General features: G+C 32.9%; 1 protein-coding gene across 7 annotated transcripts in view; it reads left to right on the top strand.

Annotated features, from left to right (window-relative positions):
* Positions 1 to 24,675, top strand: part of BCAS3 (BCAS3 microtubule associated cell migration factor) — a 559,119-nt gene that overhangs the window by 148,489 nt on the left and 385,955 nt on the right. For all 7 annotated transcript variants that reach the window (XM_058560481.1, XM_058560485.1, XM_058560483.1 and 4 more), the window contains exons 11-13: positions 1,965 to 2,048; positions 9,828 to 9,998; positions 23,223 to 23,316. In XM_058560481.1, coding sequence (XP_058416464.1) covers positions 1,965 to 2,048; positions 9,828 to 9,998; positions 23,223 to 23,316 — 349 coding nt within the window. The remainder of the gene's footprint in view (positions 1 to 1,964; positions 2,049 to 9,827; positions 9,999 to 23,222; positions 23,317 to 24,675) is intronic.

Below are 24,675 nucleotides of genomic sequence, written 5' to 3' on the forward strand. Positions count from 1 at the left end.
GACATCAGCACATTCACTTCATTTGTTCAATCCTATAATACAGAAAGTAGTTGCAGAATTGCTTGCTCATACCACTACAAAAATCAAACCAAATAAAAAGAGTTCAGGATTTTCTTGCAATTCTCTTCTCTCCCATCTGTGCCTAAAACTGAAGGTGTGCAGTCAAATGCTGTATTCATACATTATTTTGATTAGTTTGTCCTCATTGCTCTCTTTTTGCCTTCCTTTATTGTTGTTAAAGTTTTCATTTGAAACATAATACATTTGTTTTTATATTTGTTTTATTTTTATGCATATATATTTCATTATATGTTATATATATTTCCCTTTATTTTCCGAAAGATAACGTAATATATATGCTATTTTATACATTGCTTTTTTCACTTACCAATATTTCCTGGAAATTAGTCCATTTGATAGAGTTTTGTGCTACAGGAATTTTTGATTTATCTTTAATTTTGATGAACTGAGATGCAAATGTCATTTTCTAATGAGTCTAAGTTTTAAACAAAAGTTTCTGTCTTAGTTATGTTTATGTAAAAATGCTGATACAGTTTTAGTTGAATTGAGAAAGTAATAGTATTGCTTTTTTCACATATTTATCCTTGATTATTTTAATTACCTGAAGCAGTGTAAAGATGATAGTATTTTTAAGATAACATCTTGTCTTGCACGTGCAGCACAAGGCAGCAGGGGGATAATTTGCATAACTCTTTGAATGTGTGTTTGTGAATGAATGAAGGAGTGAGTGAGTGATTGAGAGAGATTATTTTTATTAGTGAAAATGCACTTTTCAAACTCCCTATTTTCCCCTATGTGAAACTACCTTTGTTGATCCTATGCCATTCGGAAAATTCCTCACCACTGACCTTGAAATCTACTTAAGCAACCCTTCAGTGTGGCAGCTTGACATCTCATATCTGACTTACAGATATTCCATTATAGCATATTATCATTGCTTGGATGGATTGTCTTTTACTTCCATATCAGTGATGGAAAAAATTTTGATTTTAGAATAAAAAATGAAAGATTTACATATTAATTTTTATCAAATGACCTGGTTTTAAATTATACAAGGCATTTTTTTTTATGTTTTGGGAGAGGTAGATTTTTTTTCTGAATTCTATAGGCTTTTAATAATTTATATCACAATATAGAGCTGTTCTAATACTCTACTGCCATTTTATTTTAAAAAAATTTTAAATGTAAAAGTCTGGCTAATGATTTTTTTTTTAACTAAATTTAGGAAATGTAGGAGCAGTGGAGAATTTAATCCTGGTTTCTTGCTCAGCACATGAGAGAATCATGCATGTCAAACTAGTGACTCACTTTGACAATTGGCAGGTTGATTTATTTATGTCAGGCATGAATAAGGGCATGTCTTTTTCATTCTAATGGTGAAACTAGTAAGCCCTCTGAAGTGGACAGCTACTATATGTGTCATAGTTATTTTATGCATAATTTGTACCACTTTTCCACTGACACAATTGAAAATGGAAATATGGCACATTCTTTTGTGTGTTTTTTTTAAGTTTCCTTTTACAATCTTTATGTAGGAATTAAGAGGACAAAACCTCCAATTTGCTAGCATGTTAAATATTTAATGTTAGGAAGTCATGTCTAAATCCTTTGATTATGTTTTTAAAATTTATTTGTGGAAAGGCTGCCAGATCCCAAATCCTACCATTTCAGAGTTTATGAATTCTTAAAGACTGTTCATCTTGTAATTAAAAATCGTATTTGAGCACGAAACTGCCTGAGTGGCACCAACAGATTATAAAAAGGGGAAAAAGTGTCTCAGCAGGGCTTTTAGCTGTTTGTCTGAAATACACTAATGCAAACATTCCCACCTACCACCATCATTATGCATGGTAAATAAGCTCTATCCTAATAGCCTGTAGACTTAAACAGTTTAATAGAAATGACTTTCTGGTTTCTCTCTCTCTCTGTCTCTCTTTTTCCAGTTGATTCGATGTCATCAGTCCCGTGGTGGAGCCTGTGGAGACAACATTCAGTCTTATACTGCCACAGTCATTAGTGCGGCTAAAGTGAGTATCCGGTAGTCTCTGAGGCTTGTGATTATGTGCAGTAATTATCAAGTTTCTCTCCTGTATTGTATTGAGATTGTCCCTTCCCTTTCCATTCACAAATGTGGGATAAACTTAAGAAATCAGTCAGAATTATTTTGTCACTCATGAGAATTCGTGACTAAATGATTAGGTATTTAGTCTCTTAAGATTCATAAATAATATTTTATATTGTAATGATTATAGGGTTTGTATTTATCCAATTTTAAATATTTAAGTCGGTTATCGAGATTCAAGTCTGTTATCTAATTAATACCACTTTCAAAAGAAGGTTTACATGGTTTAAGTAGTGACTTCTGGTTTCTTTTTCTGTGATTTGCATTGTTCTACCTATACTGACATCTCTTTGCATCTTTGGACATTTATGAATCTTCTTGACATAAAAAGAATATTATTCCTTAAGAAAACTCGAGTCAAACCCCTGGCACATTCAAAGATTCTTTCATGTCACGGGGCTGCCCCCTGCATGTTTGTCAAGTGAGTTCTTTTTGTGTGTGTGAGAGGGTTATTTTGATGATGGCTGGTAAACTTTATGCTGATTATAAGGTATTCTTATAATCACTATCCTTTTGAATTGTGAAGTATACAACGAAACAATTCTAATAATAGGGATGACATAGTGAATCTAAATGACACCATGTAATGGAAAGCACAACTATTCAGAAAAGAACAACAGTTTAAAGCAAACCACAGGGAGGGCATCAAAGGTCACATTGTTTTATGTAAAAGAAATACAAAAATACTTCAAGATTGATCACAAATGATGTGCTTTGGAATGTGTTCCTTGGTTTGATGAGCGAAGTATTACATATTTTTCACTCAAGGGAAATACTGAATGTCTTTATGCTTACAACACTATATTTTAGATTTCAGAAATCTTTATAAAAATTGCTTAATTTTCTCCATTGTGTATGCAAAAATTATGATGGTTATTTCAGTGAAGAGAAAGCTGAGACAGAGTAATTAGGCAGCATTGTGTTATTATTCAGTTAGTTTATAATAGATCCACAAAATATACCAATGAGACCTAGTTCTCAAGTATTAGATTCCTTTTAGACTTATCTGTGTTATACACTTTCGTCAAGCTAGCTCATTGTATTATCATTTGAATAATTTTCAGATATGTGATGGAGGAAAATTTTTCAGCTCTTCTGTGCTATAATTAATTATGTGTTTGTGTGCCTGCATAAAAGGAAAGTGACCTGCTTCATTCGGTAACTGTTTAGCTGTTTTAACTGATAACTGAAAGTGGACATGCTGGGATGAGGCTCAACTTAATATGCTTTGAAAAGAACAAATCCGAACTCCTCACTTTTCTGTACCACAGTATTGTGAACTGTTGGGAATATACTTGTCTTCCACATTTAAACTCGAAGACATTATGTTGATGACAACACCTTAATCCAGTCAATTTCCAATAGTCCATTGGTTACCAATGGAATTGGTATTGATTGAAATTCATTGTTAGCTCTGGCAATATATAAAATTCTGCCATTAACTCTGGAATAAAGTGGTTAATGTTTAATTTTTGTTTAATTGTTTTTGCCTGATTTTAATGCTGATTCCTGTTCTTGTTTATAAATTTATAAAATGAAGGAAAAATATAACCATGAATATAAAAGTCACCTGTTTCTTGATAGTTTTAACACGTTTAATCCAATCATATATTGTACCCTGCTCTTTTAACTTATACTTAATTTAAATGTCATGAAGTGTTTTTGAAATACTTTTCTTATATTTATATAACGTTTGTGTACTTATGGACTCCTGAGTTAGAGAGCATGAATATTTTGAGATTCTTTTAAAATACTCTCATTATTTTCCTAAAATCCTTCCAGAAGGAGAATGATCCTTGATCTCATTTCAAAGGTGTGGGTATTTTATATAGGAAAGATTGGAAAGTTGGGATGCTTTTCCTCCCCAAATGATAATTTCTCCTAGTAAGTTATTGGATATTAGAAACTTTGTGGGTAAATTAGCCTTTTGAGGTGTAAAGCAGTTGCAGTTTTCCATGGTAAGTACATCAAAATGACTTCTCTAATTAAGTAGGATAATTATGAATATATTCTTTTGTCTTTGTTACTATTGCATTATGGATTATACTCCTATTAGTGTGTTCACTTGTGAAAATTCATTATGATATACACTTATAATTCCTGTACTTTGCTGTATAAGGGAATATAAAAGTTTACTAAGAAAAGAAAAATCTCATAAAGATATCTTCAGACCTAGAAACCTTCTCCAGAGAATTCTAACATTTAAGAATAAACAATGGCAATATTACAAAGACTCTTCCATAGAATAAAAAAAGAGTCAGATTATGCCTAATCTTGTTTTATGATGCAAGATCACCTTGATACTGAAACTTGATAAGAGCTTTATGAAAAAAGAAAACTGTAGTCCTATCTTACTCATGAACGTAGATATGAAAAATCCTAAACAAAATACTGATAGATAAAAATGGAACAATATATAGTAAGGATAATGTGTCACAATCCAGTTGGGATAATTCCACAATATGGCTGGTTTATTACTCAAAATCAGTGAGTGTAATTTGCCACATTAACAGAATAAAGGAGAAAAATGGTATGATTTTCTCGATATATGCACAAAAAAGGTTTGATAAAATTGAACATATATGCATTGATATAATCTTTTAGTAAATAGTGATAGTTTATGGTTCTCTAGAATTCCATTTTTCTCAACTTACCAAACTGTTTAAACACAGTAAAGATAATAGTTTTAAAGTCTGTTTCTGATAACTTCAATATCTGGCTCCCTTTTGGGTCTGTTTTTGTTGTTTGTTGTTTTTTTGTTGTTTGTTGTTTCTGCTGGTTCTCATTTATGATGTTTGACTCCTTTTTGGCCAGAATTTATTTAAAAAATCTTTGGTGGGGCCGGCCTTGTGGCATAGTGGTTGAGTTTGGCACACTCCACTTCAGTGGCCTGGGTTCGTGTGTTCAGATCCCGGGCGCAGACCTACACCACTCATCAGCCATGCTGTGGTGGCACCCGACATACAAAATAGAGGAAGATTGGCACAGATGTTAGCTCAGGGCTAATCTTCCTCAAGCAAAAGAAGAGGAAGATTGACAACCGATATTAGCTCAGGGCAAATCTTCTTCAGCAAAAAAAAAAAATCTTTAGAAATGATTTTGAATTTGAGATGATACCAGAGTTCTGGGGCACTGTCAGTCTTGGATCATTTTAATTCAATTTCAGGAACTGAGATTAAATTATTTAAATAAAGTTCACCTGAAATAGCTGTGAGAGCCTGATTACTACAGGTTCACTCTTATTTCTATTGTCTCTCTCTGTATGTTCCAACTCAAAGCATTGAAGGAAAGTCACCAGGTAGGCCCCCTTAAACATGACCACCTAGTTCCACGAGTCTATCAGAAGCATTGTTCAGGCTCTTAGAAGCCCTCTCTAGGATCATCAAATGCATCTAGGCCTAAATACCCACCTCACATGTCTGGATTTCCTTGTTTTCTTGGATTTGGACCTAGTAATCTTTATTATCATTAAATATTCAATACCTTCAGCAGAATTAAAAAAAAAAATTCTCCCCAGTTTTCCCACTTGTTTTTATTGGTAGGATTGATCTGATTTACCTAGCCTGTCACTATTGAAAATAGAAAATAAAATTACTTATTATTTCTTACCATTTTATCATTTCTAGGTAATATATTTTTTGAGATATAACATGGAAAATACTTAAAAAGCCATGTAGTATGTGCTCCTTAAGAAAATACTGATCTTAAAATAAATTCACATGTATTTCATTGCTAAATCATTTTCTCTGAAAGAGTAACATTAATATTGTTCCTTCTCGGGTGACAGCTCACGTGGCTTCATAGAGGTTAACTACTTTGTTATACAGAAGATTAATTATTAAATTTTTTATTCTTTTTCTATCTCAGTATACAGGTTTCAGTATAAATATATTGATTGTGTATGTACTTGGATCTCCTTAGAGGAAATAATCTTTTTTGCAATTTCTGGATTTTCAAATAGCACTTAAAATTAATTTCTATACTTTTTCCCCTTGATTTTCCAAATAATTTATTTGGCGTTCCTCATAAAGAATATAATAGTGATGAATCCTCTGGTAGTGACAACGGAAAAATTTAACGTTGAAATTGTTCAAATTGGATTATTTTGACACATTTGTAAAATCTTGGTCCATATTTTCTAGTTACCTTATAACTGTCCTATTTGATTCTTCCTTTTAATGTGTTTTAACCCCAGTGTGGTAAATTGATTTAATAAAAATGCCTGTGTTTTCTCTTGTTATCTGATAACTTCTTAATGACAACTAACAGCTTTTGTGAGAGTAGCACCATTAGCACTAATGGATAGGGAGGACAACTGATATGGCATGAGAAAGGTTAAAGATGACTAGTGACCCTTTGGCAAATCTGTCTGCAATAGAACAGAATAAGTACCATGCTCATTTGAATTTTTGGTCATAATGGATTATCAGACACATTTGTTATAGTCTGATGTTCAGCTCTCTTATTGACACAGTTTAGTTCTGTGAATACTCTTGTTAAGATTAGTTGGAAATATAGTGAACTTTTTAATTTAGATATCTCAGATTGTGAGGACAGTCAGTCTAATTTAACATCTCCAATTGGCCAAATTAGAATTTTTTTTTCCTAATTTTTGCTTAGCCTTCATCCTTTTTGTATGTATTTGAGGAAATCATCAGGTATGCACATACCCTTTCTACTAAAATCTAGTGAAAGGACTGATTACTGTGAGGTGATTTAGGTATCTAAATGTGGTATGTGAAAACTATTAGATAACACCATTATACGTTACTTCTGGACAACTGTGCTCATCAATATGTTTGATTTTAATGTGGAAACAAATTTCTTCTAGAGGCTTCACTAATGCCGAAAACTTCCAGCTCCCCTACCACCGCCTGCTTAGACCTTATTTTGAAAGTTAATGAGCTGGGATAGATAATATGATCTTGTCACTTATTACACAAAGTGCAGATTTGATAATTGTTAAATTTTGGGTTTACGTTTTTGTCCATCCTAATAAGATGACCCTACCAATAGTCTGAAGGGTTTTTTTACGAGAAATATCACTAACTCTTCATGTAATGTGAACCTTGGACTATGAAATATGCTACTCTGTTTTCCACCTCTTTCTGGAGTTTTTTTCCTAGTTCTCTTAGAGTAACTTTTCCCTTTATCTTGTGGTTTGCTTTGGTACATGACTTCCCGCTTTCTGTGTGCTCCAATTATTTCAGTTTTATTCCTATTCATTGGTATAAGAGCGTGAAATAATAGGCTCAAGGGCAAATGGGGAGAATATACAACCGAAGACTTTAAACCTGAAAGGCACTCCTGTGATGAAGGGATAGCTCTGTTTAAGTGGGAGCATCTCCATTAGCATTAATGGAGTAAGAACATCAGCTGAGGCATCTCAGAGGTTAATCAGGCTTCCTGGCCAGCTTTTGACATCAATACACTGTGGCGCCTGATTTTGTTGGTCCTTCAGAGGCTTTCTTGACAACACTCTAGCAGACTTGTTGTAAGTCATTTCTTGTGAATTATTGAAACAAATGTTTGGCTGCTAATTGAGGAACGCTAATGTGTTTTATAATCACTGCAGTTTGAGTTTTTAGCACTAAACAAAACAGTTACAATTGATTTGTGGTTTTTTCTTGGTTTCAATCAGCTGTAAGTTACATCTTTTTGCTTGAATTCAGCAAATGACTTTGCTCGTCATTTTATTTAAGTATTTATTAGGATACACTATTATGGCCTTCATTTTTCCTCCCCTCCCCCCCCAGTATAAATCTGTGTTCTGAATTCATGAAGTGTGACATCACAAGTAGTAACAGGAAGAGATTACAAGGCAATACTGAATAGTGGTTAAAATCAGCCTTTGGCGATAGACAGTCGTAGTTTTGAATTCTGGCTTTGTCTCGGCTAGCTGTTTTAGCTGCTGTTTTACTTAACTTCTGTAGCATCAATTTTCTCTTCTATAAACTGCTGAGGTGTTTGAGGACGTCTATAGAGATCATTTATGTTAAGATCTTGACCAATCTTGAGTTCATAGTAAAGGTTCCAGGGAACATAGCTACAGTAAAATAATATATGTATCACTAGTGTTAGTTATATGGCATTTTAATGAAAAATTTCTTTGGAAAATACTTTCCTTTTTTAAATTTCAACTTAATTGCTCAAATCACATTTAGGTCTTTATAAACAACATTCTTTGTCTACCATTTATAAATTAATATTTGAAATACTGTGTATATAATAATTTACATTTTAAAATTTAGCTATAGCATATGCCAGAATATAGGTGAGCATATTTTCCTGTAATTATTTTAAAAAGAGAGAGTCACCTTACTGAAGATTAATTTGAAGTATTTTAATAAAAACTTTTCCTCATAGTATGAGAATTCAAAAAAATTATTTCTGAATGTGTGTCTGTTATATTATATATAATTTTTGATGTGTCCATGTAATCTAGACTACTTATTTTGAGGCTCTGATGATTAGATCTTTTTTCAGTGTTTATGAATCACATAATTTTCTGTTTGTCTTAAGTTTTCTTCCCTTTCAGACAAAAAAAAGTTACTTTAACATTATTGTTTGTTAATGCAAATGAGAATAATCAGATAATGAGATTCACATAAAAGAAAAAGTACACGTGAGTTAGTTTTATCTATTTGCTTTGAATGAAATGGAACTAAAATGTAATTATAAAATTACATTTAAGTTGTCTTTAATTGAAATAGTATATTAGAAGCATTACATTGAATTGTTTTCTGTAACCAAAGAGAAAAGAACCTTTTTAGCTAGTTTTATATGGTATTTCATTCACCTAGTAATAAGTGTCTTGGATGGAGACTGTATTTTCCATATGCCAAATCTTGATGTACAGTATTATATAACAGCATATTATAGATTTACTTTGGAAGCATAGTCTTTTTCACATAGGGATTCTTCCAGTGTCTTGTCTTTTTTTTTGTGTGAGGAAGGTCAGCCCTGAGCTAACATCCATGCTAATCCTCCTCTTTTTGCTGAGGAAGACAGGCTCTGAGCTAACATCTATTGCCAGTCCTCCTCCTTTTTTTTCTCCAAAGCCCCAGTAGGTAGTTGTATGTCATAGTTACACATCCTTCTAGTTGCTGTATGTGGGATGCGGCCTCAGCATGGCCGGAGAAGCGGTGCGTCGGTGCACACCCAGGATCCGAGCCCGGGCCGCCAGTAGCGGAGCACGTGCACTTAACCGATAAGCCACCGGGGCCGGCCCCAGTGTCTTGTCTTTTTCGTGCTAAAAAACAGATTTAAAATTCGATTTATAATATTTCAAAAAGTAGAACATCACATAGTTCCTACTTCTTACTGTCACATATTTTAAGTTATATGCATTAAGGAGAGGGGAAAAAGGAAATATTTTTAATAAAAATATAATCATACCTTCATGTGAAACAAAGATCTTTAATTATTTGTCTATAGCTTTACTCTCATCATGCTGACTTTGAGGACTCTACTGATTCCATTTACACAAACTAATACTGATTTTCTAACTAAAATTTAAGGTCATATGAAAAGTCAGACTGAATTTCTGTGGCAGTTCACTGTTACATATAAGCTTGTAAAAGAATAGAGAATTTAATGGGTAGGAGACTTAACAAAATGCATTATTTCTGTTTAGAATCCGAAAACTAATGTGAAGTCACACATTTTACCTTTCGTTGCATAGACATTGAAAACTGGCCTGACAATGGTTGGGAAAGTGGTGACTCAGCTGACAGGCACGCTGCCCTCAGGTGTGACAGAAGATGATGTTGCTGTGCATAGTAATTCAAGGCGGAGTCCTTTGGTCCCAGGCATCATCACAGTAATCGACACTGAAACAGTTGGAGAGGGCCAGGTAAGAAGAACTTGTGATGCATGTAATGTCCTTTTTCTGCAGAGGATGGGCAGACTAAGAGTATATTTGTGATCAAGATCAGCCAAAATGTACTTAGCCTTAGATGTTGTTAATTTGGAATTCTAGAAATTGAGGTTATTTCAGGTTAATTTTTTTTTTCAAAAAAACAATGAGTAACTTGTTAAAACCTGTTAATTCAAACATTATTCATGTATCAAACCTGAAGGGAAAATTGAGGTTCTAAGGAGTTCTCTTGTTATCTCTTAATCAACATGTTTGTTTGATAAGTAAATGATATATTTCTTTATACTGTTCTGTTCATAATATGTTTCTTTTTTTAAATGACATTTGTTATAACCTAAATTAGAAGATTAATAATTTCTTTTTAAGGCAGAGGCTTGCTCGTAGAAGGAATCAACAGGACTTTACATATTTGGGGAAATTTAAAAAAATTTATTGACTATGATGGTTACAAGTGACAATAATGTGAATAATATCAAATTTTATTAATATTTTCTTATAAATATGAAAAATACAGGAAATCTCAAAGTATATATTAGAATATATACATAGTAATAGCTTATTATAAAATCCTGTTATCTTCAGATAAATCAGATTTTTAAAAGTCTACATTCATAAACATTTAGAAGGAGTGATTATAAACGTGGAAAAATATGTTACACTTGCATGCAAATCTTGCTGGTAAGAAACCAACTGGGTTTTGTTTTTTTCCCCCATGCATTTATAAATATTATTTTCTTTTGTATTATAGTCTTGAATGTTAAAATATATTTCTGAAAAGAAGGTAATTTTTAAATTTTAGTAGTTTATAATCATTACTATAAAAATACAATCGCAAATCAGTTACTAGAATAAGGTAGGAATAGAGCAACATTTGTGAAATAGAAATTATTTTAATTTTATATAAAATATATGTTTCTGTTTTCAGAACATAATGTTTAGAAACTATGTGACCTTTTAAACTATTAACCCTAAATAGTACAATTGTTTTTGGAGAAAATGTGCTTTCAGTGTATGTGGTTCTACATCTTGATGAAAGATGACATTTGGCTGCTACTCGTGTACTAATCCTATAGTAAGATCAAGTGGCATTTCAAAAATGGACTCTACTGCAATTAAAAGACAAAAAAATCTGTGAAATTCTGGGTTATTGAATTCGGCTATTGTATTTTATTTGAAATCTGAAGAATAATAATTCTCCACCTCCCCTATCTTAACTTGGTGGTTAACTAAATATATTACAGGCTTGTATTCTTGTTTAAAACTCTTTTTATTGAGTGCTAGCAAACTTTTCAGTTGATTGTAATGATTTTTTTTAAGTTGTGTTAATGAGCTGAAGTTGATAGACACATACAGATGTGTTCTCTCTTTTAATAGTAGTTAAACATATAAACCCTTAGTGTTTTATGAGTGTTAAAAGTAAAAAATATTTTCTTTTGTCCTTTGGTTATTAATTAATTCACCTCTAAGGCCACCCACATTTACTGAGTAGTAACAACCCTCCTCAACGTTATCTAGTTTGGTGAGTATAAGTAAGTCTGTTAAATATCTAGCATTCATTGACAGATAGATTTATGGTCATTTGAAAGTAGAAAATGTTATCTCTTATTATTTCTGATGACATAGTGGTGTAACTCATTTTAATTTATTTGCGTATAGGAACATGTAAAAAGAAAAACTTAAAGTAATTATGTAAAAAGTATAGCATTAGGCCTTATGTTTTCAAATACGATTTCCCCCCAACCCTAGTTCTTTATTAACTTTTTATAATTTTAAAATGGAATTCTCAGATTTGGAATATGGAAATAGACTGTAGATTGTGGAGTTGTAAAAGTTCATTTTTCTGTAATAAATGCATTGTTAACACTTGAAACAAGTAAATTTATTAGAAAATAAGAATCATAGAAATGTTAGCTTTCAAAAGTTAAAAAGTATTGTTCAACCTAAAAATTTTTGTCTTTTCTGTTATTTCTTGGGGGCGTAATCTCTTTTCATTCCCACTTATATTCTGAAATTTTAATTTGATTTAAAAATTCAATTATAAGGCAGGAAATAAATTGATGTTCAATAAATGGTAAGTTGCTATGTCCATTTGGAAAGAATTATAAATATTTTTTAAAGCAACAAGATTTCCCCAGTATAATACTGTCCTTCTTTCTTTTATTACCATGAATCTGTTTTTTGTCAAGAAGACATTTCTGTCTCTGATAAATAGTTCAGTTGGAGTACAGGGCTGTTTTTAGGTTATGCTGGATTGTATTAAAAAGACTGCAGTGGTTAATGTCATAGATTTATCACTTTTAGCCCTTTCCCGCTGATGTTTGACCTTAGCTGTAATATTTTTCCTTTTCCATGTACATCTTGGGAACTAAAGCTGACATTTCGTTCACTTTTGCTGTTTACATCCATTGAGCCTTTAATAAAGATATTTTCATGTTTGTAGTGGCAGTGATATAAAATTTGGTTCACCATCTTTCTGATGCTAAATTGATTATTTTGATTTTAAGGTGACGAGATCATTGTGTGGTAACTGCATTAAGAAGGAATGAGTTTCATTGACTTTGTCCATTTTTATCTGTGTTACTTTCATGTTTTATTTAAAAGCATTTTGTAGCTAGTATAAGTTAAGTGGTATAATTTGCTTTTACATATTTATATAATTGAAGTTAGCAATGTGCCAAATTGTCTAATCAAAAAAAAATGCCCCAGAATGATGACGTAAACTTGAGCTATTTCTTGCCCTGAGTACAAGTGTTATTCATAATAACTTAATGGTTCCTGGTGTTTTGTCTGTCTTTTTATTCATGTGATAAAGCCTTATCTACCTTGTGTCAATTAAAGTGCTTTGCTTTGTTTTAATATGGTCAGGTTGTTACTACATATACTAAAGGGTTCAGCCTGCTTAGTTAAGCGATGAGTAAAAATTACATGTTTTAGGACAATCTTATTGGGATATCTCTGGTATTATTGATTTGATGTTTTAGGCAAGGTGCTAATGCAATTGAGAGAATCCTTCCAAAAGTATCTGGTTGTTATATTTGTGAAGCTCAAAGAATTTTATATAGTGGTATGAGGTTTTGCTATGCACCAAGATTAATGTGCATTTTTGCTAGGTGGCTTCTGTATTAGAACCATCAAATAGAGTACTCAATACTAATTGTGTTGGAAAGAGAGGTCTAGGGTTATAACATATGAAAGGAAAGAGAATCTTGTAAGATTGAGTTAAAATAGAAAAATGGGCAAAAGACAAATATTTCATAGAAAAAATAAAATATATGCGATTGTATAAAATCTATCTCCATGACTTCACTTGTTATAAGAGAAAGACAAATTAAAACTACACTGAGACACTATTTATCACCTATCAGAATGAGATAAATTCAAAAGCCTGCAGTATACTCTACATTTTTAATTTTTTTTTTTTTTTGCAGGGGAAGATTCGCCCTAAGCTAACATCTGTTGCCAATCTTCCTCCTTTTTTTTTTTCCCCTTCCTTCCCGCTCCCCGCAAAGCCCCCCAGTACATAGTTGTGCATCGTAATTTCTTCTGGTTCTTCTATGTGAGCCACTGCCACAGCATGGCTACTGATACACGAGTGGTGTGGTTCCACACCTGGGAACCAAACTCAGGCTGCTGAAGTGGAATGCGCCGAACTTTAACTGCTAGGCCATCAGGGCTGGCTTATTAAACTTTTAATTTTGAAATAGTTGTAAACTGTCAGTAAGTTGCAGATATATCCGTGTGCCTTTCACTCAGGTTCCTCTAACTTCCCCTGAATGGTGACATCTTATATAGCTGTACTCCAGTATCAAAACCAGGAAATTGACAATGGCACATTGCTGTTAACTAGGCTACAGACCTTATTCAGCTCTCACTGTTTTATCTGCATTCATTTGTTTATGTATGTGGGTGTATATACTTCTATGAAATTTTATTCCATGTATAGATTAATATAATCACCACCACAATTAAGATACAAGACCGTTCAACACATACCTCTTTGTAGTCGTGCTCATCCTTCAGCCTACCCCTATCCCTTTCTCTTGACAACCACCACTCTGTTCTCCATCTCTATAATTTTGTGATTTCTGGAATGTTTATAAGTGAAATCACATAGTATGTAACATTTTAAGATTGACTTTTTTCGAGCCAGCCCTGATGGCCTAGTGGTTAAAGTTCGGCACTCACTGCTTTGTCGGCCTGGGTTTGCTTTCTGGTCGCGGAACCACGGCACCTGTCTGTCAGTTGCCGTGCTGGAACTGGAACAACTTACAACTACGATATACAACTACGCACTGTGGCTTTGGGGAGGGGAAAAAAAAAAGGAAGACTGTCAATAGATGTTAGCTCAGCACGAATCTTTCCCTGCAAAAAAAGATTGACTTTTTCCACTAAATATAATATCCTTGAAGTTTATTTAGTTTGTTGCATGTAATTCATTCTTTATTATTCCTCTATTGTATTCCTGTGTGTGATGTGTCTGTTCGTTCAACCATTCACCCTTTGAATGACATTTGAGTTGTTTCTAGCATTTTACTGTTGCACATAAAGCTGCTATGAACATTTGTGTAAAGGCTTTTGTGTGATTTGTATAAAGTTTTCATTTCTGTATATTAAATGCCCAAGAGTGATTGATGAGTTTTGTAAGTGTACATTTAGTTTTGTCAGCAACTGCTCAGTTATTTTCCAGAGGGGCTGTACTGTTTTACATTCCCTCCAGTAATGTATGATAGGCAGCAGATTTCTCATCAGAATCTGTGTAATATGGCGGAAGTGGTACAACATCTTTATAATAGTGAAATAAAAGAACTGTTAAACCTAACCTCCATATTTAATGAAAAGATCTTTCAGGAATGAAGGGGAAATAAAGACATTCTTTTAAAAAGGGGAAAGTAAGAGAAATTTGTCACTTGCAGATCTACTCTTGAAGAATGGCTAAATAAAGTTTTCTAAAAAAAATTATAACAAAAGAAGGCTTGGAACTTCAGAAAGTGGAGAACAATGGAATGGGTAAAAATAAAAGTATATATATTATTCTTCTCGTGAGTTTTATAAACTATAGTGGTTGAGGCAAAAATTATAACATCATCTGATATGATGATCAACATATGTATAAGAAGTATTTAAGATTTATATTTTAAAAAAGGGGGAAGTAAATTAAACTTAATAAAAATTTAACAATTTTGTGCTACATATTGCACCATCAAGAAAGTTTAAAGACAGCCCACTAAAGGGGAGAAAATATTTGGAAATTGTATTTTTGATAAGAGACTGGTATCAAGGATATAGAAAGAACTCCTACAGCTGAATAATAAAAACATAATTTTAAATTGAGTAAACGATTTGAATAGACATTTTTCCAAAAAGATATACCAATGGCCAGTAAGCAGAAATGAGAGCCGTCATACACTGCTGGTGGGAATGTAAAATTGTGCAGCTGCTCTGGAAGGAGTTACCATATGACTCAGCGATTTATCTCCTAGGTATATACCCAAAAGAAATGAAAATACATGTCCACATTAAAACTTGTACGTGAATGTGCATAGCAGCATTATTCATAACAGCCAAAAAGTAGGAGTAACCCAAATATGCATCAACTGATCAATGGATAGATAAATAAAATGAGGTCTATACATACAATGTAATAATATTTAGCAATAAAAAGAAATGAAGTGCTGATTCATGCTACAATATGGATGAACCTTGAAAATATTATACATAGTGAAAGAAGCCAGAACGAACACATAGTGTATGATTCTATTTATACGAAATGTCCAGAATAGGCAAATCTATAGAAGAGAAAATAGATTATTGATTGCTTAGGGCTGGGAGTTTGGAGAGAATGGGGAAATGGAAGATGCCTGTTAATGGTTTTGGAGTTTCTTTTGGGTGATGAAAATCTTCTAAATTTCATTGTGGTGATGGTTGCACAACTCTGTAAATATACCATATATCCTAAAGAAGACCCTTGGTATATTTAGCAAAGTTGGCTTAACACACTTTCCCAGAGACTCCTCCTAAAAGACTTCTTTTCTTTTTCTTGTTTTTCTTACCTAACATTTTTGAAAGTCAAATGGAACAATGAAAAAGAAAGTTGAGAAAAATAACTTATAATGCATGTTTTCCCCCCAAGTGTAGTAAAATATATGTAACATAAAATTTGCCATTTAGCCATTTTCAAGTTTACAATTCAGTGGCATGAAGTACATTCACAGTGTTGTACAGCCATCACTATTATCCATGTCTTTTTCATCATCTATACCCATTAAGCAATAACTCCATATCCCCCTTTCCCACAGTCCCTGGTGACCACCATTCTAATTTCTGTCTCCAATAGATTGCCCATAATTAAAGACACACAATACAAACTGTTGGAAAAGATGTGGAGAAATTGGAAATCTTATATTTTACTGATGGAAATATAAAATGATATAGATACTTTGGAAAACAGTTTGTCAGTTTCTTAAAAAGTTCAGCATACATTTACCATATGACTGAGCAAATCCACTTTTAGGTATCTCTCCATGAGAAATAAAAACATGTTCACAAAAAATATGTGTATGTGGATATTCATAACAGCATTGTGCATAGTAACAATCAACTGGAAATAATCCAAATTGCCAAGAATTGGTGGGCAAACTCACATGTTGTGATACCTCCATACAATGGAATATAACTCAGCAATATAAAGAAATGAATGGTATCTGAAACATGGTTGAACTAAAAAAATTATATAAATGAAAGAAAATAGAAGATAAATTGCATGATTTATTTATTTGAGAAATTTCCAAAATATTTAGAAAAGGTGAAAGCGATAAAATATACATTAGGGATTGCTTGAGGCTTGGGGTTGGAGATCTACTGTAAAGTTATCATGAAGAAATTTATGGAGTAATGGAAGTATTCTAAATCTAGAATATGGTAATGGTTACACAACTGTATAAATTCACTAAGCTTTATCCACTTACATATTTAAAATGGGTTATTTGTATGTATAAATTTACTGATGATTGGGGAATGACTCTCAGCTGTGGTGAAGTGAAGAGGTCAGCAAATCCCCTCCCTAGAAAATAAGTACATTACTGGACAGAATTTTCAAAAATAACTCTTTGGGGACTCTGGAAATTGACCAAAAGCTAAGAATGAAGTGATAAGCATGTATTCATGAGAAGATGCTGGAACTTGGATAACAAGAATAGGAGACCATGGCCTTCTTGCCTGAGGCAGCTCTACTTGGTAGGTGATGAATAGAGATAATGTACAGCTCTGGTAGCCTGAGGTTGCAGTTCAGTTTGGGGCCAATTTGAAGAACAGAGAGGAATAATATTGATGAAATGTAAACAGAGCCTCAGAGACCTTTGGGACAACATGAGGAATATCAACATATGTGTAATTAGAATCTCAGAAAGAGAGGTGAGGAAGGGGCAGAAAATATTTGAAGAAATAAAATACATAAATCTGATTTTTCTCTTCCTTTTAATTTCTTTAAAAGGTAGAAGATTGTTTTAGGGAATATAGCATGTTTCTCAGTTGGTTACACATATGACAACAATAGCACAAAGGAATGGGGAGGAAAGGCTGCTATATTGGAGCAAGGAGCTATAATTTATTGCAATTAAGTCAGGAATTAACCTGTAATCTTATAATCTATACAGCACCTTGTAACCTATACATCAACCACTAAGAAATTACTCTAAAAAATTAACAGGAATTAAAATAGTAACATTAAAAATAATGGTTTAACACAAAAGAAGAGGATCAGAGGAACAATAAATACCTGAGACATATAAAAGTAAACAGCAAAATGGCAGACCTAAATCCAATTATGTGCATAATCATAAACTATAAATGCACTCAAATTAAAAGATAGTTATTGTCGGATCAGAATCACTTTAGATTCAAAGACATAATTCGTTGACGTAAAAGGATGGAAGAAATATACCATGCAAACAATAACCATAATAGAATTGGAGTGGCTATGTTAATATCAGACAAAAGACTTTAAGTCAAGAAATATTGTCAGAGAAAAGGAGGGACATTTAATAATGATAAGAGGGTCAATGTAATAGGTAGATAAAACAATTCTTTATGTATAAACACATAACAGCATAGCCCAACAAATATTAAGCAAAATCTGACAGATTGAAAGGAGAAATTATAGCTAACATATACAGCTTGGTATTTAAATGCTGTGCTTTCAATAATTGATAGAAAAACTGGACAGAGAATTTGTAAAGATATAGAAGAATTGATTAACACTATCAACCAACATGATCTAACACTCCCCCAAAAACCTGCAGAATTCACATTCTTTTCAAGAACATCTGTAACGTTCTCCAAGATAGACCATATGATTGGCCATAAAACAAATCTAGATAACTTTAAAAGGATTAAAATCATGCAAAGTATGTGAACAATGGAAATCAATAACAGAATGAAATTATGGAAATCTCCAAATATTGGGAAATAAAACAACACAACTCATGGGTCAGAGAAAGAATCTTAAGGAAATTAGAAAATATTTTGAATAGAATGAAATTAAGAATGGAGCATATCAGAATTTATGAAGTACAGTTATGGTATTGCATTGAGGGAAATTTATAGCTTTAAATGCTTATAGTAGGAAAGAAAAGTGGTCTGAAATTAATAATCTTAGCTTTTCTCTTAAGAGATTAGAAAAAGAGCCAATTATAACCAAAGCAAGACAAATGAAGTAAATAATAAAGATATGAACAGAAGTTGACAAAATAGCAAACATTGAAATATTGGGGGAAATCCAAAATTGGTTCTTTGAAGAGATTAACAAAATTGATAAATCTGATCGTATAGCAAATGGGATTGTTTTCTTAATTTTCTTTTTGAATTGGTCATTGTTAGTGTATAGAAATGAAACTGATTTTTGAGTGTTGATTTTGTATCCTGCAACTTTGATGAATTCATTTATTAGTTCTAACTCTTTTTTTGTGTGTGGAATCTTTAGGGTCTTCTGTAAGATCATGTTATCTGTGAACATAGGTAATTTTGCTTCTTTTGCAATTTGTATGCCTCTTATTTCTTTTTTGTGTGTAGATGCTATGGTTAGACCTTCCAGTACTATGTTGATAGTGCTGAGAGTGGGCATCCTTGCCTTCTTACTGATCCTAGAGGCAAACCTTTGTGTCTTTCCCCATTGTGTATTATGTTAGCTTTGGATTTTGCATATATGATTTTTATTATATTGAGTTAGTTTTCTTGTATCCCTAGTTTGTTGAGTGTTTTTATCATGAAAGTGGTTGAATTTTGTCAAATGCATTTTCTGCAGTGATTGAGATAATCATGTGGTTTTTGTCCTTCAGTTTGTTAATGTGGTGAGTTACATTAATTGATTTTTGTATGTTGAACCATCCTTACATTCCAAGTATAAATCCCACTTGGTCATGGTATATGACCTTTTAAGGTGTTGTTGAATTTAGTTTGCTCTTTTTTTTGTTTTGGATTTTTGCATCAATATTCAACAGGGATATTGATCTGCAGTTTTCATTTTGTGTTTCTGTGGTTTTGTCTCAGGGCAAGGAGGGCCTCATAAAATGAATTTGGGAGTGTTTCCTTTTCTTTGTTTATTTGGAGGATTTTGAGGGTTGGTGTTAATTCTTCTTTAAATGTTTGGTAGACTTCTCCAGTGAAGCCATCTAGTCCTTGGCTTTTCTTTATTGAGAGGTTTTTGATTACTGCTTCAATATCCTCACTAGTTATATAGTTCTATTCAGATTCTTTATTTCTGAATGATTCAGTCTTGGTAGGTTATATGTTTCTAGGAATTTATCCGTTTCTTCTAGGTTTTCAAATTTTTTGGTGTGTAATTGTTCATAAAAGTACCTTATAATCCTTTTTATTTCTGTGACATCAATTATAATGGCTCCTCTTTCATTTCTTTTTTTTTTTTTAAGATTTTATTTATTTATTTATTTATTCCCCCCCCCCCCCCAAAGCCCCAGTAGATAGTTGTATGTCATAGCTGCACATCCTTCTAGTTGCTGTATGTGGGACACGGCCTCAGCATGGCCGGAGAAGTGGTGCATCGGTGCGTGCCCGGGATCCGAACCCGGGCCGCCAGCAGCAGAGTGCAAGCACTTAACCGCTAAGCCATGGGGCCGGCCCTCCTCTTTCATTTCTAATTTTAGCTATTTGAGTTTTCTCTCTTTTTTTGTTAGTCTAATTAAGGGTTTTTGATATTGTTGGTCTTTTTTTGTAAAACGAACTCTTAGGAATAAATTTAGCCAAAGAGTTGAAAGACTTATACACTGAAAACTATAAAACATTGCTAAGGGAAGTCAAAGAAGGTACAGATAAATGGAAAGACATCTCGTGCTATATTTTAAGACTTAATGTTGTTAAAATAGCCATGCCACTCAAAGTGATGTACACATCAAATGCAATCTCCATCAAAATCCCAATGAAATAGAAAAAACCCATCCTAAAATTCTTAGGGAATCTGCAGGAACCCTGAAAAGCCAAAACAATCTTGAGAAAGAACATGATCAGAGCACTCACACTTCCTGATTTCAAATCACACTACAAAGCAATGGTAATTAAGATGATGTGCATAAATATGTAGACCAATGGAACAAAATAGAGAGTGTAGGAATAAATCCATGCATATATGGCCAAAAGATTGTCAACAAGGGTGCCAACACTACACAATGGGGAAAGGACAATCTCTTCGACAAATAGCATTGGCAAAACTGGATAGCCACATGCAAAAGAATGAAATTAGGCCCTTACCTCACACCATATCCAAAAATTAATTCAAATGGATTGTTGACCTAACCATAAGACCTAAAACTATTAAACTCCTAGAAGAAAACATAGGAGAAAAGCTTCAGGATATTGGATTGGGCAATGATTTCTTGGATATAATGCCAAAAGCACAGGTAACAAAATAAAAAAACAGACCAATGGAACTACATCAAACTTAAAATCTTCTGTGTGTCAAAGGGAACAATCAACAGAGTGAAAAGGCAACCAACAGAGTGGGAAAATATAATTGTAAATAATATATCTGATAAGGAGTTAATATATAGTATATATAAGGAATTTCTACAACTTGACAACAAAAAAATAACTCAATTAACAAATGGGCATAGGACTTGAATAGACATTTCTCCAGAGAAGATGTAGAGATGGCCAATAAGCATTTAAAAAGATGCTGAATATCATTAATCATTAGGGAATTGCAAATCAAAAGCACAGTGAGGTATCACCTCTCACCTATCAGGGTGACCACTATCAAAAGAACAGAAAATAGTGTGGTGGTGATGATGTGGAGAACTTGGAACCCTTGTTATCTATTTAGTGGGAATGTAAAATGATGCAGCCATTATGGAAACCAGTATGAAAGTTCCTCAAAAAATTAAAAATATAATTACCATGTGATCCAGCAATCCCACTTCTGGGTTTAAATGCAAAAGAATTCAAAGCAGGATCTCAAAGAGATATTTACATACCCATGTTCATTGCAGCATTATTCACAATATCTAGGAGGTGGAAGCAATCTAAATGTCCATCATTAGATGAATGGATAAAGAAAAATGTGGTATATACATACAATGTAATAATAATATATAGCCTTAAAAAAGAGGGAAATTGTGCACATGTTACACCATGGATGAACCTTGAGGACATTGTGCTAAGGGAAATAAGTCAGAAAATGACAAATACTATATTCTTCCACTTATTTTGACTATCGAAAGTAGTCAAAATCATAGAAACAGAAAGTAGAAAGGTGGTTACCAAGGGCTGGGGGGAGGCAAAAGGAAGAATTAATGTTTAGTGGGTATAGAGTTTTAATGTTGCAAGATGAAAAAGTTCTAGAAATCTGTTACACATCAATGTGGATATACTTAATAGTACTGAATTGAACACTTAAAAATGGTGAGATGGTAATAAAAAACAATCTACACACAAGAAAATTGATAAATCTGTAGCTTGACTAAATTACAGGTTCGTGCCAGAGGAATAAGGCAAGAAAATTAAAGCTTTAAGATAGGAAAGGATGACAAATCAGACATTTTTATAGAGTGAATTGTTGTAACAGTTATAGTACTATATAAAATCATTGAATTGTAAACATAAAATAGGTGACCTTTATGGTATGTAAATTATACCTCTGTAAAGCTTTTCACACTAAAAGAAAAATTAACATTGCCCATGTAGGACTGTTTCCTGGGTTACTTCGGATTAAATTCTTTATGTCTCAATATCGTGATCCAATATTGATGTAGTAGGTTTGGAACATTACGTATGTAAAACTTTTTTGTTTCTTGAGTTAATTACTTGCTTTGTAAAATAAATATATGTTAATTTAAAACTTTTTTCCCCTAAGAATCATTGAACAGTGCACTCACAGTGGGAAAATTGTGTGGAGTGTAAACTATATTTCACTATGCTGATAAGAAAATTAATGGGAATAAATTAGAGATGCAAAACGCCCTGTTCTAATATACTTCTGCTTTTATGACTTGGTAATATTTTCAAAGAAGTGATGTGTCCATCTAAAAACTATGAGTTAAAGACCACAACTTTTTTTTTTTTATTATTGATGTTTTAATGGTTTGTAACATTGTGAAATTTTGGGTTGTACATTTTTGTTTGTCCATCACCATATATATGACTCCCTTCACCCCTTGTGCCCACCCCCCACCCCCACTGCCCCTGGTAACCGCAGTACAGTTTTAAAGACCACAACTTTTGTACTTCAAGTAAAAACTTTGTGGGTAATTCCTCTAATACATCGCTTTTTATTTGTGTTTAACTTATGTTGTTTTCCCCTGTTCTGTTCTAATCATGTGCAAGAATTTTCCAGCAGGCCATAACACAATAAGAACTGTATGTTCCTGTCATTGGATAAAACTCTACATAGCTGATTTTATGGTTGCTTTTTTTTTTTTTCTGAACCTACACTTTAAGAAATTATTATCTCTATCATCTACAGTCAAGTCAACCAACTGTTTTTAGAGTTTATATGATTGATCTGCTGGGGTATATATGTTTGTTTTCCTCATTCCTTACATGGCATTCTCACCTTATATTGACAAGAATAATCTTCCAGTATAGTGGAAGCATGTTATTTGGTCAGGAATATTGTGGTGTAGCAGTGTATATCTTCAGCTCAGTAATTGGAGAGTAAAGATTTAACTTCCATTTGCCTTCTTTCTTTTTGTAAAGGTGCTTCTGAGCGAGGATTCTGACAGTGATGGTATCGTGGCCCACTTCCCTGCGCATGAAAAACCAGTGTGTTGTATGGCTTTTAATACAAGTGGTACGTCCTTTTTTTTTTTTTGCCATTTTTATCATGGGTTTTCCAACCGATTTTTTTGGAAATGGAGAATAAAAACTATGGAATCTGACCTTTTATATGTGCCAGTGTATATCAGAAAAGTAAGTAGTTTTCAGTAAGTGGTTGTTGAATGAATGAATGTATAAAAATTCGGAAACCCTCTAAATATTAGTTTTACTCTCAATAAAGTGGTGATTGAATAGCAGCAATAGGTAAACAGTGCTGTTGAGTTGCATTAATTTCTGTATTATAATTAAGCCAAGAATTTCAGTATTCCAAACTACATATTAATGTAAGTGAACGCCATTTTCTTTGTAACTTCAAGTTTCTCTTACATTTGTAACATTTTATAAACTAGTTTACTTGTATTTTTCTCTTTTTTTGGTGGTGGTTTTTGTTTTTTTTTGGTTGTTCTTAAGGCATTTGATAAGGAGAGACATTATAGCAAGGTGGAATGCCCCATTACTTTTCATTTTTTCTCCAAACTTTTTATTATGAAAAGTTTCAAACATAAAAGATTTAAGGGCCGGCCTGGTGGCATAGTGGTTAAGTTCACACGTTCCACTTCAGTGGCCCGGGGTTCGCCGGTTCGGATTCTAGGCACGGACCTACTCACTGCTCATCAAGCCGTGCTGAGGCAGTGTCCTGCATAGAAGAACTAGAAGGACCTACAACTAGGATATACAATTATGTGCTAGGGGTCTTTGGGGAGAAAAAAGGATTAAAAAAAACAAAAAAGAGGAAGATTGGCAACAGATGTTAGCTCAGGACCAATCTGCCTCAAAAAAAAAATAAAAAAAAGATTTGAAAGATAGTATAGTAATGACTCATATACCACCACCTCAAGCAGGTGTTCACATTTTAATATATATTACATATATATATAGGTATAGGTGTGTGTATTTTGCTGAACCATTTGAATGTAAGTTCCATATGTGATGACATTTCACCCACTACAAATTAACCATCCATTTCCTAAGAATAAAGACCTTCACCTACGTAAACAAATACATTGTAGTAAAGAAAATTAACACATTATATTATCTAATATCCAAGCCATTATTTAAAATTGCCCAATTGCCTCAAAAATGTGTTTTCTAACTGCTTCAAACCATATCTAATTAAAGTTTCCTTGTTACATTTTATGTCTCTTTAGTTCCTTTTAATCCAACTTATTATGACTTCCAACTTTTCTTTTTCGCAGTGTCCTGACCAGTTATCTTATCCAAATTCTGCATTTGTCATATTTTTTCACTATAATAATGTTTTTCTTTATTCCCTAAAGAGGCTTTTAAATACATTCAGGCTAAGGATTTTTTTTTTAACTTCATAGGTCTTGCT

Source organism: Diceros bicornis, chromosome 18 (assembly GCF_020826845.1).
Source record: "Diceros bicornis minor isolate mBicDic1 chromosome 18, mDicBic1.mat.cur, whole genome shotgun sequence".
NCBI lineage: Eukaryota > Metazoa > Chordata > Mammalia > Perissodactyla > Rhinocerotidae > Diceros > Diceros bicornis.